Here is a 16,341-nt window from a genome sequence, read left to right on the forward strand (position 1 = left end):
GGCAGCATGGTCTGGCATCCTGCCACTTGGGCAGACCCACCAGGCAACAGGCAGGTAATGGCCTCATAAGAGAGATATCGCCATGTTCAACCAAAGCATTTAATGTGAGCCACTGTCACGGCAGCATGAGGTCAAACTAATGTTGGGAACTCAACATCAACCATCACAGCTACAGTCCTTTCTTTTTTGCAGCCATTAGGGGGTCCAATATCAGAGGTGGGAGAACTCCCTGGGGACTCGCCGTCTTAGTGGGTAAACACACCATTAATCTCTTATAGTCCCAGTGCCAACAATAAAACCCATAATTGCCACACCAGTGTGTGAGACAAGAAACATAGCAGGGTAAGAACAGAGCTCCCTCCGGTGAACTAACATCACCATGCCCAGGGGGCTGGCTGGGTGGGAGGGGGCTCTTATCAGAGCCACTCACATGCTCCGCTGTCAGCACTCCTCATTGTGTCGGGGGGCTTCCTGTCTCTCAGAAAAACACGTCGACTCATCTGAGGCAGCAGCAGCCCAGCTAGGAGGGAGGTGGGGGTTCAGGGGGCCATATCCTCGGAGGAAACAAGCAAAGGCCAGGGGAATGGGCAGGGGTGTCACTGATCAGATAACAAGGCCACCTCTCTTGGACACTTCCTCCCGTATTCATCATCATTCAATCATCAGCTGGAGTTCAAGGAAAATGACACAGAGATAAACGAAAGCCGGATTAAATTCACTTTCTTAAGAAAACAGTCATTAACAGGACTAAAAATAAACAACCCTTTGTTCAAGGTAACAACCATGGGGAACCACTTCGTGGTATAGCAGGGATTTTCTTGATACTTTAACCAGCAACATTCAGTTTACAAAGACATGTCCCTATGAAACGTTCATTTCTATGCCCTGTCCTTATTTGGGGCCTGGTCTTTACCTTGGGGAAAGCCCTGCTGAAAATATAAGTCAGCTACTACAGAAGAGCGGGATACTCATGAACAGAGATGCAGGTTACAAAAACGCATGTAAGCAAAAGAAAAATCACAACAGACTGGCGGCCAACAGTCCAGTAGGTGACAGTGCTCACAGCTCATGATGCGCCGGGTACCTTCACCGGAAGATGGGCACAGTGGGCCCCCAATCAGCTGCTCGTGTGCATGAATGAAGCTTACACAAAGGTACAGATAAGCAGGACTTCACATACAGATGAGCTAATAAAAAAGGTGGTAATGTCACTTAAGTCAATCAGAACTGGTGCGAAACAGAACGAAGCCAGAGAATAAAAATAATAGTTTGAAAGAAACAGATTGTTAGCCAACCCTAACCCTGATCACTGTGCACAGTGGGTGTTCCCCACACACACTGTGCTAGCAAGTGTCGTTCGTCTGTTGGGGCCACACTGGTGTTCACACTCAGCCTTTCCCCAGAACAGCTCTCATGTGGCGGGTTTTCAGTTCCCTCTTCACTCCAACCGAGCCTTATGTGGACAAACCTGTTCTACTGCAATTCTGAATGCAGAAATTATATTTTATCTTAAAAAAAAAAAAAATCACACATATTACACCTACTACCCACAATTTATACCCCAGCACCGCTGTTGCTGTCTGCCAACACACCTCTGCTCCAAAACAGGAGGAGAATTTATCACAGGAGGCTACAATTTTAAGCTGAAATAAAGGCTAGCAGAACACAGGAAGCTTTGTGCTACATTTTGTTTTTTGTTTTTCCAAAGGTTTTGGAAGAGGTTTATGTTCTCTCTCTCTCTCCCCCTCTGCCTCCCCCCCAGTGGAGGACAGGCAGGAGTAGTAGAGGATACTCCACCAAGCCAGGTCTGTTTTCAGAAGCCAGTGCCAAACTGTGGCCATCTCTCCATGATAGCTGTTCTTTTCCGGGCAGGGGAAGCAAAGGACTGGGCCAAGTTCAGCCGCACAGCACGGACCTGAGGGTCAATTACTTATTTGTAATGTCTTATTTGTAATTCCACTCTGTTAATCCGTAATCCACTCTCAGACAACAGCTGAGGAAAGGGAAAATGTCGTAATGATGTCATGTGACCGATGTCATATTAACCTGACGTGGGGGCAGACGCACACGGTTCACTGCAGAGGAAATTTGACATGAAAGCTGCCAGTCCTGTTTTCTGTTTGGTCGCCGGACTGGACCACACAAAGCCCTAGAGAGGTGTGACTGCCGGAAGGGAGGAACAGAGGGAACGAGACAGGAGCGCAGCTTACGTGTTTCTGCCATTTAGTCAAAGAGCAACAGATTGTTTTTTGTACTGGTGCGGTGTTTATACTTACAACCAAACACACTGAATGACAATTTATACCTTATTTCTGATCACTGTTTGGCCACTTACAATAGAATGATGGTGAAAACAGACAACAAAAAAAATAAAAAGAATGAAAGTAAGTGGAAATTACTACCATTATCACCATCAATAGCATGTGCTGATACAAATTTGCTTGTGTCTAAAAATGTAGCCTTCCAAAGCAAAAGTGGTACATAAGTAGCTCTGGAACTATGATATGGCTTTAGTACTGCCCTGTTTGACTGTTACTTTGACGCAGGGCAAAAAAAAAAAAAAAGCCAAGGTGCAAGGTGATCATAAGGGAGGGAGCTGAAATTGCCAAGGGGGGGTGGGGTGCCTTCATGAGATACCGCAGTAAATTTCTCCGCCTGGTACATTCTATTCAGAGCAGGCCACCTGTTTGAGGGACAACGACACCAATGCAGAGGCTCGGGAAGCTGGGAATCCCCCTCGTGCTGGTTATTAGTGATATGAACCATGTTAATCATGCGTCCGTCCAACAGCAGAGATAAAACCTCTCTGCACATTTGGAATACGCAGTCAGAACAGAGAAAGTCAGAGGACAGAGACACAAAGACAACCTAACAAAACTGAATGGAGAATCCAGGGAAGCCCTTAACACTTCTAATGGTGAGATGTGACGTTTGGCCAAGTAAAGAGAGGTTAATGATAAATCAGCGGCAGCCAGCTGTGATGAATGCAATCAGGCTCCCATTATATAAGGCAATCGGCAAGGAGCTGCCCATCGCTCAGTGCCCGCGGAACGGACAGCTGCTGCCGCTGGCGCGACGCCACTGTGCCTCTCAGCCCGCGCCAAGCATCCATCACGCTCATCTCTCTCCCAGGCGTGTTTATTACAGGGTCGGCAGGGAAACTTCCAACAGGAAGCCGCAAATCAGAGGTGAAGCACAGAGAACAGAGCCACCTGGTATGCAAATCACGTTTGGACCTCTGCAAGGGCATTCCACAGGCACCAGCTGACGGGCTTTGATGGCAGCACCAGAACTAGCGAGCTGAGTCAGTGTGGCTCACCTGGATTTCTTCGAACGCTGACGAATGGCAAACTGAAAGCCAACATTTGAAGGACAGAGACAGAGAATTAGCAGCAGTGTGAGATAAATCTATGCAAACCAGCATTGAGCTTACAGGGTGTCCTAAGCTGAATTGTGCAATCATGCAGTCACGTGTATTAAGAACCTGCCGCTGCATTATGCAGACATTATATCGAAGGCTGGCTTCTGTTAAGAGCCGGATGAATGTCAATCTGAATATCTGAATTCCACGGTCCACCAGCATCCATTACGGGAATGCAATGCCCAGCCGTCACTTGCTCATGTCAGATAGATCGAACTGGTAATCCAGTCATCTTACAGGCCAGGGAGGTGCAAACTCCACAGCTAGCATCTATTAGCAACAGCAGCACAGCAGAAATGCTTCCCCCAATTAACCTGTCGTGTCAGACTGCGTGTGGCACCCCCACCTCCCCCCTACCACAGCGCAGACCTCCCGCTCAGGCTTGATTAAAAAGCGGGGCAGCGCTGCCACCACATCCCAAGAAGCGACAACCGGGGGCATGATTTTTAATCATCTGGGGTGTGGGAAGCAAATCAGGAGAGGTTCCGGCTGATCCATTACAGCTTTCGGAAGAACTGGTTACTTATTCAGATGAATCCAGGCTCCCAGCTGCTAGAACAGGTGGCTTCTGGTTTAAAAAAAAGAACTCCTCCAAGAAGCTTTTAATTCAAAGATATATACTGATAAACAACAGTTGTCTAGACTTAAAATTACAAAGCTAGAACACAAAAAGGTATGAATTTTATGGCACTTCAATTCGGAATAACATATAGCAATAGTGTACTATCCAGCACAACCAGACAGACTGGTTGTATTAACCTCTTTACACATCACACCATAAACAGAGGGAAAGAAAGAACAAGATCCTCCAATGTATAAGTACGTCACAGACCAAATAAAAAACATTCAAAACTTATACCTGGAATATAACAGCACAAAGACATCTTCATGTGACAACAAATCATAATCAAGCATTGACATTTCACTACTATTCAGTGCTTCTTAAACGAGGTTTAAGATTAGCTTATTTTTCATATTAAAACATAAAACCTCAAATCCCTACAGCACAGGAAATGGAACCAAGCATTAGAGTTTCCAACTAAAAGCACTTAAAATGGCACAGCTCAGACAGAAAGAGCAGCCATTTGTGACTCTGTGGCTTGCTTGGGGGATTGAGGTGCTAAGCCACTGTCCATAACAGTATACAAAATGATGACGTCCCCTTGAAGTGTCCATGGAAAAGCAACCCTGACAGAACGACGGCAGGTCGACCCATCAGATGTGTCGGGGCGTCAGAACCGAGGCCTGCAGACCATGACGTGCAGAGCAGAGGTGTCCACTTTAACATTCTTCACAGGCCACAGCTTTGTCTCCCTGATCCTCTGCTCGCAAAACCCTTCATTCCGACTGCTTATGAATTATTCCAAGTCATAAAACACAAACAGAGGTTCAATGGGGAAAAAAAGCACTTAAGAAGCAACCCATGCCTTCAGAGTCAACGAATGGATGCCAACGAAAGTTAATTAAGTTCAATAGCAAATCCACAGTGGTACTGGGTTAAGTGTACCAATTAAAGACAAGTACCAATCACACCCACCTGTGTACATTACCATAAATGCTATTTCACTAAAAGTGACTTGCTGGCAGACATCCTGAACACACTTAAAACAGCCTTCCTTAAAAACAGACAGTAACCATCTTCACAGATGTTCTGTAAGGGTTCATACACTTACACATCTACAAACTTGTAAAAATTTGTGTACTGACCAACTTTATCCCCTCTTCCACAAAAGCAGAAAAAAGTAAAAAGTCATGGTAATTGCAGTAATTGCTATACTTTGTAATATTTATTTTGCATTTACTGCAAAACATTACATAAAATCTGCTTTACTGGTGGTTAGAAATCATGCCATGCAGCTGTTCATATTCCAGATTCCCAGTTGTCTTCCAGAAACACATCTTTTTTGGTCGTCCCAGATTCCCTGCCAATCCAATCTTTTTATCCATTGCCTCATCCGGTATGCCTGCATTCCCAACAGTCCAGTCTCTGGGGCCGAAGACATTTCTCCATCACTGATCTGTGCTTCTTAGACAAAGCAGCAGAAACAGCTCCCCACCCACAGCCTGTCTAGTGTCTCAGGTTTGATAACAGATTCCTGGAGTCCGACACCCTCTGTGGGAATGGGCGGGGACAGCTCTGTCAATTACACACAGGAAAAGTGATTGATAGGAAGTGCTAAATATTAAGACTTCAAGTCTCCTCTGTCACATACTTCAAAGTCAAGCAACATGTTAATATCCATTACACTGCACATATGAATAATTCTGTTACAGTTTCCTACACATTTGGGCAAGGCAGTGTAGAGCTTCCATGCTGTAAGTTCACACACACTGGGCATGAATGGGTAATTGCATTAAATAGCTCCAATTTTAGAATAATCTTCACAAGGAATTCAGTGGCTATCAAAGATTTTCCGAGACCTGCAGCAATGACTCCTCTACATCCCTGCAGATTACAAGGTATAGTCCACATACCTTGCTGACAAGCTGTGAACAAGCCCAGAATGGACAGCCGGGAATGTCACATGATCCACAGACGTCACTACCTTGCTGTATGTGCCTCCTAAATAGGTCACTACCAATTAACAGACAGGGCCTAATTTAAGGAAACAATTTGTCCTAAAAGTAAATCATCTTTCAGCTATATTTTGCACACCATATATGACCTTCTGAGAAACAGACAGCAGCGTTATGGGAAAGTGGGGGGTGAATTTAACCTTTTCTGATCTGGAGACTAATACTACGCTCTCTTTCATACAATCATGCCTATTGCTTTGTGATTGCAGATGTGATTGGTAGCACAAGAGGATTCTAACACTCCTCCCACCCGCCTGTCAACATGAACAGTGAGTAACCGACTTTGACAGTTACCCAGAGTGGGGGCTGGTAGGATAGGCTACTATAGATCAGTAATTTCAAGCAATACTGAACAGACAGAGGTGAACCAACGCAGTGAGTTGTGTATGGCAATCACCTTACCATTACTGGGAAGGATTACAACCAGGAACTGAGTGTGCCCTTTAACCAATTTCTGCAGCAAGAAAATGGTTCAGAATCGTCATCTCTCGCCCACCCAACACACACACACACACGCACACGCACACAGCTATTATTTACATTTTTCTGCACATTCAAATAATGATAAACATGCAATGTAATGTAAAAGTTTAATGCTGAGAAGTGGTCTAAAATGTAAAAATTAGACTGACCTGGTGTTCTCCAAAAACATAAGAATGTCAAGTCAACAATATGAAACAAAACACAGCAAAACCAAATGTTAAAAAAAAACCATGGCTGGTGTTTTAGTATTTCAATTTTTAAGACCAAACTATATGTGCCTGACAAACAGCAGGGTATAAAATCAATTAATTCCAAAAGCCAAAAAACATAAAAGCATGGTTTATTTTAAGCAACAGCTGTCCGTTAGCCCTAATGTTTTGATTGGTACCTTGTTCAGACCTCAGGTTAAATGTACCACTAGTGCTGTTTGTTTTCCTCACAGAGGAATGAGATGTTTGGTCTGACGTCTGTCTCAAGATGGTAAGCAAAGTCAACACTGTGCTGTGACACTGCACACACGCAATCATCACTTCCTGCATTTGATACAAAACAAACGGACATTGCTCCAGGTCAATTCCCCAGTGGTTGCAGGGGCAACAACTGCCATTTAATAGCAGAACCACAGAGCAAATACCTACTATGACGACATTTGACAGTACTAGACTTGGAGAGTGGATGGACTAATGCATCTGGCTGCAGCAAAAAGACACTGCAACAAAAACTGCTTTCAATGAGCAAAGAAGTTTCAGTTCTCCTTTCAAGCAGATAATGCCAAAAAAGCTATATATATATATATATATATATATATATATATATATATATATATATATATATATATATATATATATATATATATATATATAGACACACACACACACACACACACACACACACACATATATATATATGCATAAACAAGCCATTGCATCACAGGCAATTTTAGCATGTGGACTGAAGGCAGACTTTTTTGTACAGGAAGCCACACTCATCCCAGAATCTGCAATCATCCCTTCAGGTTTGCACAACATGGGTGTAACAGGGGAAAAAAAGTCAAGTGAGATCAGCAGCCTACCCTAGGGCTGAACAATGCCATCCTGCATGCGTGTCCCAAAAACAGAAACACGACTCTGCCATCTTTTAAGAAACATGAGACAACCTATGCCTAATAACTTTCAAATGTCAGCCAACCTGTCCATCCCTCATCCGCGCCCAGCCACGCTCACAATGACTTTGACGTTATCGCCCTCGGCGATAGCACAGACATAACCTGGCTCCAGTGACAGAGGCGGCTGGAAACGCTACTGGATAGGCACTTTTAGGAATGCATTAGATTCCGGAGGCGATAACTGTGTACTACAGGTTTATCATTTATCGTTTTTGTGGTACCCCATTATTTACAAGCAAATAAAAGAAACACAAATGCAAATCAGACCCAATTTAACACTACAAACAACTGCAAATACATATATGTACATACAAATCAACCCCAATACCAAAATAAAGAACTTAGTGATTTAGTCTTTTAGTAGAAACACAGACACGCTGTTATATTTCAAAAACCAATCACCATAAACAAAGCCATAAGTTATCAATATTGTCACCGTTTATTTATTTATATACATATTGCTGTTCATCTGTTACAATCTGTTCAAGTACAAAGCATGCTGAGGCTTTCACCAGAAATATTTTCTGCTAAATAAATAGCCCCTGAGCTGCACACTCACGCAAATTATGGTTAATAAGACAGGTAGAGCAATTACTGTGCGATTCATGGTTGGATGATTTCAGAGACTGCTTAGTGGTCAAAGCAATAGCAGTGCAGACAAAGTCATTCTTAAACAAGTAATTCACTCCATTTGGCACAATCAAACACAGCCACAATCAAAATGGAAGCATTTCAAAAGATATACAAGATTCAGCTGATGGTTCCAGAACAGTGTTTTGATGAAAAATGCTAGTCATTAACTTAAAACAAAGAAAAGGGACAAAATGCAGGAAAAGGGAGGGGTAACAGCACCAAATCCCATCAATGCTAAACAGCAGCAGGAGTTTAGCATGGAGTTAAGTAAATGATTAAAAGACACAGACATTCACTGCAGCAGCTGGATTCCCCTCCTGATACAAAATGCAAACACGGTGCTTGTGATTATTTTTGTAATCTATAGTCCTGACTTCACAATAACAGCCCATCAACCAAACTTGAAGAGTCAACAGTCATATCTCAATGTATGCTTGTAGTGCCAACTTACGAAAAAAAAGAGAAACACACCAGAGAGATTAAATTAGAAAAGGGAGAGCACTACACACTGGTAGCATTCTCAATATTCCTAACATGCATATAGTGCCAAAATGTAACAAATGAAGACTATTCTCATAATCAAATTTTTTAAATGAAAGTTTTTTGGTTTCCCAATGAAAACCACTGAAAAACCAGGCAAAAGAGCACCACTACCCTTTCTGAATAATTTCTATTGTTGGGGAGGGTGTGAAATATGCAGAATTTAAACACTGTTCTTGAAAAGGGACTAAGTAAGAACCAAGAGGTCCAAGCAAAGCTTCAGAAAATGACATTCTTCAGTTCACAAAGGCCATGGCTGGGTCTTTATCTTCCTACCCAACGCTGCATAATCTCCACTTAAAAAGGCCAGCTACTCTGCAGACCCTCATCCTCCTGCCCTCATTCATTCCAACAGTGAAGAGGTACAACAGCCTCCACACAATACACAACTCGCCATCACCAGCACAACATAAGTGCGCATTTACCTACAATAGCCTCTCAGTATTTTCTTTGCTTTTCTGGCTCAGGTGACTTGTTTGAACTCAATTCAGAGAACTGGACAGTCTATGAATGCACTCTCAATTGATCTGCTATAGGAATTTAGTAGGGAGAACCGATGAAGGCTACACAGAAGGGCATTTTAAGGGCAGAGAGCTGTCTCTCAAATTGCGGGCAGCACATGACTCATGAAGTATATGCAAGAGGCAGAGGCTGACTGCCAAGACCACGTTACAACCAGAACACATAAACACACTTGTCGTGGCCGACATCACTAATGTATAACTAATCTGACTTTCAGTTCAGCCTAGTGTAAAGATTACCATGGAGTCTGCTGGTTTGGCAAATTCCATTTTTTCCCCCCAAGGTAGTTCATCCTGTATTTGAGGAAGAGGACATTGTGCAGCCTAGGAAATGGGCTGAACTTGATATGTTGGGCATGAGACAGTCAAGAAGGACCATCTGACAAATCCTTGTACAGCAAACTCACTATGAAAACTATTGCAGAACATAAAGGAAAGAACTGCAGGAAACTTTGAATAACCTTGGGGGCATGCAAAGAATTACTGGACCTGGAATGAAATGCCAGCATGTCGAATCTAAGCATTTTATGAGACCTGAATACATTTTAAAGAGTAACTTTGACCAAGTGTGTCACTCACTGGTCTCCGATTCATTATTAGCCACCTTAGCTTAACCAGCTGTGGCACCTTCAGGTCAATAAATCACCAAAATAAAAACAACCTGCTGTGGAGATCCCAGCGATGCCTTCAAATTGCATTTCAAACTTGTAACACTTTTGGCCGCAGGAAGGAACAGTGGTTACATACGTAGTTACACGGTAACCTCAAAACTGCCAATCCAATTCTGAATAAGGACCTGGATATACATAACTCAACTAAAATGTCAAGCTGAATAAACCCAACTATAATTTTTCATGTAATTCGTTATTAGTTTAGATTAATTTTACTGATCCCAGGAGGAAAGTCTTGATCTTTTAAATTCTTACAACAACAAGATACCTCAAACTCAAATTCGGATACCAGTGCAAGAATCCCTATGCTTCGTCCACATGTCCACACTCACCCCACTACAGCCGGTCAATGCTAAAATGTAGACCGAAATAGTATGCATCTGTGCCAAGGTGCAAGGACAGGACACTGTTCTGGTACAGTGATCAAATACCTTAGTCGGGCAGAACATCCACTGCCAAAGTTTAGTTTCCCTACAGGAAGCAGGAAGATGTTTAAAGGCAGGCAAAATATTTTCTCTCCAAAGCACACAGTTATTAATACTACCTCATCATCAAGCTATAGCTGATACTGAAACGAATGGTAACTCAAACAGCAGGGTTTGGTACCTCTGATTTCAGCTAAATGAAATTTTACAGTTTTGGGATTCAAATCTGTTTGATTTTATTTTTCGCCCTTAATAGCATATGTGTGACACACTGACCCATCATCCACAACAGTACACTGACAATATGGAAGGCTAGTTGGCAGACAAGGAACACAGAAAGGTCCGTTTGCTAACGGCTCCCCATCACACACCCTGAGATTCAGTTCCTGCAGGAACCAGCTGGTGAGAGGAAATCCTCTTTCTGGCAAAAACGCAGTGCCACAGAGCCAGCAGTATGTAAAATTACTTACGCTATGATAAACATGCGGGGGAAAGTCCCAGAAAAGTAAAGCGAGCCACAGTGCTGGTCAGGATCTCTGTTGATGCTGTAACAGGTAATGTCATGTAATTCTTGCTGCAGAGGCAGTGGAATCATTGTACAGCAGGCACATAAACTTTATCTCATATTTTTAACCAGGAGCTGGATCAAGCTGCGCGGCATAAATGCCGCTTTGTGGATCAAGGCCACAGGGCCTAACAGGCACATCCCACAGAGAGCTTAATGGACCATCGTGACCTCAGGTGACACCTTCACACTTGCTCTGTCGTCCCAAGCCAACTGACTGGGAACCAGGCCCAATTTAGCCTGGTAAGAAATGGTCTAGCTACGGAAGTAAGAACGGCATGGCTGAGACATGAGGCACCCAATGCCACGACGAGCTTACAGCCAAAAGCATGCAACCCACACCAACTCCCCAGAGGCACACATTCTAGTGATATGCAGTACTGACACAAGGGGTTAAAAACACACCAAAGCAAACAATAATGGTCTTGGGTATCAACCACGGAGATGGGGGAATTCACATAGACAACACGAGGGTCAGTTCATCAACCGTATGACAACAGACTCGGCCAAACCGAGGTATTTCGAGGTTTCCCCAAATGCTAAGAAGCCGAGGGTACAGAAAATTTAAGTTTCAGATAAAATATGGTCGTACAATTTCAGCCCACCAGGCAGATGAGAGAATTCTCACTGATAAAAACTAATCCCGTTATCAGCAATCAAATAATTTACTTAGAAATCAAGTTTGTCTGAAATCAACCCCTCAGACAGGCATCTCCGTTTCCACAATAAATAAGGTATTCAGTTCGCCCACTGAGTATCCGAAAACCTCGCCAAGACGGTACACAAACAAAGCGCCTTCGCTCTGCATCAGCACTCTTCTTTTATTATCAAGCAATTGCTTTCTCCATTTCTTTCCAGTGTCTAGCATAAACATGCTTTAAGTTCTAATGACTATATCCCAGATCAGACAACGCAGCTGAAGCCAATACATCACAACACAACCGCTCCCCGGTCACGGAGCATTTCTTAGCTGACTATCCAGTTAAAATCCTCGACGAAGCAGCCTAGTCGTTGCTGTCTATTGTGCTCTCCCTTTGTTATCAGGCCGAAACGGGTTCACGCAAAGAAGAGCGGTAGATGATCTGCAGCACAATCCAGCACGTCCCAGACCATCAAGCGCTGCGTACCCCGCATTGAATGGCCGCATCAAGCTCCGGCGGGTTGGTGTCGATCTACAGGGGGCTCTGCAGGGATGGAGTTCAAAGGCAAAGCTATTGTCCCTCCGTTTTAATCTAACTGAAATAAATCACTTTGGAAGAGCAATATCGCTTGCTCTTATGTGCCGTGCTCTCATCTTGGAGGCCAGAGCTTCCCGTAAACGGAGCGGGTAGCCATCCAGGCAGACGGCAGGCGGCTCGCCAGCCCTCAGTGGGTCCCTTCTTGCTACTCCGGGGGAGCAGGTCTTCGCATGGAACGGATTTTAACCCAGAGAGAAGCCTCCGGGGGCCGCGACAGGCGCGCAGCCTCGGGGCAAGTGGGCTTTCGCCCCTCCATGGATCGACCAGAACCGGCTAATGACAAGCGGCGCGGGTGCCTCAGTCGGAACCGAGCCGTCATGTCCGGTCCTGTGTTTAGCATCCCGCAGATTAGCTGGCTAGTCACGGCAGTATGACTCGCTGCCCCTGTCGTTACTCGTCAGCCATACCTGGATGCACGACTTGACGTCGCCTACCTGCTAGCTAAGCTAAGCGACCCTCGACGTTACGCGCGTGCGGAGCCCGAACCGTACGTAGCGCGACACCGCTCGGCACGCGTCGTTTCTCTATCATTGCCCGGTACCCGTCCGGACCGGTGGTGTCACTTCACTCACCCAGTAGTGACCGTAGGTGCTTGAGACGGGTCAGAACATCCTTCTTTGGGTCCAGAACTTTCTGTGTAGATTTCTTGACATCTCCATGATTCCTTCGAGAAAACATTCCGCTGTATAAGGCTATTGTTAAAGGTGGGCTCTAGTCCTTTTCACCATGCAGTCCTCCGTATGTCACTTTTTTTCTTCTCCTTTCCACCAGCGCTCCGTCCCTCGCTCGGTTCAACGTACGCCGCTCGCGCTCGCTATCTCCTCCCCCTTTTCGTAGGCGTGTAAACACGGAAGTACCGACGTGACGTATTCGACGTACTTACGCTCCCCGTACGTCTGCGAACGCCGATTATCCCACGGCGTGGCGAGGCTGTTGTGTTGTTGTTTCATTTTTAATGACCACTTTGAAAAAGCAGGTGGTTATTTATTATTAAAGAGACATCATTTAAGATGCTTGTCAAATTTCATTGTCCTCAAACTGTCTGAAAATTTAATAGGCAAGGGTTTTGCAGTTCGTAGACGTGTTTTAACTGTAATCACAGCTGCCTTTTATATACATTTTTCCTTACTGGTTATTCAGTGTAGAGCTCACAGAGAGAAAGAAGCCTGTTGCGGGACGCACGGGGCAGAACACACCATGGACAGGATCAACAGAGTGTCCACCAAACCCACACATCCATGGGCTGTGGGAGGACACTGTAGTACCCGGCCAGTAACTCCACACACAGCAGGACAAAGAATCAAGCCCACAACTCTAGAGGTGTGAAGCGATAAAAATTTGTTAAAATGAAGTGCAATATCATTGAAAATATTTATTGCCACCATCTTTTACATTTTAGCATTTCATTCCAAAAAATGCCAAATCTACTCATCAAAATTAGTCACGTTGCAGAAACACTATTTCTCATAATGAAAGTGCATCAAATAGTCTTCATTCAATCTTTTGGTCACTAGGTTCTGTAATTAATACTGAATCCATTAACAATCGTTCTGCGAAAGCTAACAATCTCAATGACCACATTTCATAATGAAATATTTTGTTCCCATGTACCTGAGCATCAGCACGGCAAGTCCTGCTGTCAGCAAATGAGTTAAGTGATTTGGGAGGTTGTCTGATGTATGACGATGATGTGGTATGCATGTGTACAGCTGACAGCCAGGCAAGGAGTCTTTGGGACTTGCTAGTGAAGGGTAAATATATATTAAATGGTATTTCTGGTCAGCATGAGTAAATAATTCACTCTGCAAAGTGATTCTGAGGTTTAGGAAAAGAAAAAAACAGCTAACTATCTTCACGTTTCATTACTGAAGTGTACTTTTTCAACTTCATTGCCATATCAATCACAGTATATTAACAGCACTTCATAGTAAGACCTTGGTGTGGTTCTCATCATTTCTCCAGATTTCATGTGAATACTTTGTTTTAGAAAATGTAGTAATATATCAAGACAGTAACAGACATAGTCTTTACAGAAGGTTCATGTTTGGTCTTGGAGATTCCCACAAAATATTAACTGATACTTTATTGATCCCTGTGGAGAAATTCTCTTTACGCCGCCCCAACTTGCTCTCTGTTGGGGGGCAAGCTGGCCGAGAAGGGCAGCCACCCAGGACCTGGGGGTGATGGGCTTTGCTCAAGGACCCACAGATGTGCTGAGATTGGGTTTGAACCAGTGACTTATTGCTCACAGCCTCACACTGCCCCCTAATGTCATAATAAAAATACTTTTTAACAATATGCAAGTCCACAGTGTTGCTCTTGTTGTGCTATTTTGTTCTTTCTTGTGTTTTTATTCTACCCAATTAGCTAATCTCTGCAGCAGGTCTGTAAATAGTAGTGGAGTCTGAACTACTAAGTATCCCCTTAGAGAGCTGTAAATCAGAGGGAATATGCATTATATCAGCTGACAATTGCATATAAAAGCATATTCTATGTAATGCATGCTTGCATCCATCCATCCATCCATCCATCCATCCATCTTCTAAGCACAGCCTTGTTGGCATTACAGTGTCTGCAGCTTGCCCTACAATGTATACACAACACTGGATGCAATTAATTGATGTCACTTAAAATATAGCAGGTGCAGCATCTGACAGATTGACAACCTACTGAAAAGATTAGAGACTAAGAGAACATCATATTATTTATATCTGTTTGATGAATGAGGTGGACTAAGTCAACATTTTAATATATGGTGTGGATTAAATTATACTCAAAACTGCCATCTAGCGGTCAGTTTTCTAAACAGCATTTACTCATCCATTCTCAAAATATGTTTTGATTTATTACTTTGATTTATTTATAATTATAAAATAATTAATATGTATTGGGACTTACTAGGGACCTTTATGGACATGGATTTAATTTGTAGTCTAAAAATATAAAGGTATATTAAAGAAAGTAAATTTAACGATCACCTCTATACATTTTTTTTTTTTTTTTTTTTAATGCTTCATTTGCCATTTGCACAAGTTCGAGTCCAGGTACACTGTAATTCTTCTCTTCGCCTACCCCGTTTTTCTCTCCATACCGTAGGGGTCAGCCAATATGCGGTGCCCTTTGAGCTGGGGTTTTAAGGGCCTTGCTCAAGGTCCCATAGACATGAGACTGTTCTGCTGAGGCCGGGGCTCAAACCAGCAACCTTCTGATCACAGGCACAGAGGCTTGGCCCACTGATCCTCTCACCGTCCCCATCTCATTATGTTGAAGGTATTGGTAGCCTGCAGTATTTAGATTCAAGTATTTTTAGAGATGCATAGATTTACCAAGACATATGAGTGGGTGCGAATTTCACATGCCATCTTTCACCTTTCATTTAATCTTCCATCAGAGAAAACATACAAAAAGGTGAAAATGACAGGTGTGTCCCAGAGGAGCAAGAAAACCTCTGGCAAATAGTGAACTGATCAATGGAGTCTCTACGCGATGGGAAGGAGCCGCGCCAGCTACAAATCACTGGAAATGTTTGTTTATCTTCTTTTTTAACAAAGTGATGGACTTTTTGTCTTGGGGCTGCTGGAAACATTTGCTAACAGTTGTGTATCTGTCAGTGCCCTGCTGGACTGGTATGGACAGAGGGCAGAGGGTCACATGCTGCTTTATTCTGAGGCCCCCCCCCCCCCCCCCCCACTCCCCAAGGCTTTTACTGGGCAACACATAGAAATCTAAATTTATGGGCCTCCTGTGGTTTAAGTGAACTAAAGGTTCGGCCGCATTCAGTAAAGTTCAGCGTCCTGTTGTTTTTAATTGATTTTTTAGATAATTAGCATGCGGGCAAATTAACTTGAGAAAATCTCTGGGAAATTAATTTCTGGAGCCAAACAAGAAAAGTTAATGCTTAGATGCAGAGTCGGTTGAAGAAATTAGATGGACTAATTAAGTTAAACCTTATGAACTGGAAAGGAGTTTTTTTGGGGGGTATTTGTTATTGTTGAGCTACTTAGCACTTAGACAAAATGCATATTCTCCTGTCCATTAAGTCTTTAATTATTCAAGGCGGCATTGCATTTGCTGTCAGTCTGAATAGTTTGTCAGATAAAAT

The 16,341-nt window shown here is 43.4% G+C and overlaps 1 protein-coding gene across 5 annotated transcripts in view; it reads right to left on the minus strand.

Annotated features, from left to right (window-relative positions):
- The window catches only part of ralgapa2 (Ral GTPase activating protein catalytic subunit alpha 2), a 92,231-nt gene extending 79,147 nt beyond the window's left edge, over positions 1 to 13,084 (minus strand). For all 5 annotated transcript variants that reach the window (XM_072698748.1, XM_072698744.1, XM_072698747.1 and 2 more), the window contains exon 1: positions 12,812 to 13,084. In XM_072698748.1, coding sequence (XP_072554849.1) covers positions 12,812 to 12,917 — 106 coding nt within the window. In that variant the 5' untranslated portion in view covers positions 12,918 to 13,084. The remainder of the gene's footprint in view (positions 1 to 12,811) is intronic.
- Positions 13,085 to 16,341: the final 3,257 nt, after the last annotated feature.

The sequence above is a fragment of the Paramormyrops kingsleyae genome, chromosome 14, assembly GCF_048594095.1.
Source record: "Paramormyrops kingsleyae isolate MSU_618 chromosome 14, PKINGS_0.4, whole genome shotgun sequence".
Taxonomy (NCBI): Eukaryota; Metazoa; Chordata; class Actinopteri; order Osteoglossiformes; family Mormyridae; genus Paramormyrops; species Paramormyrops kingsleyae.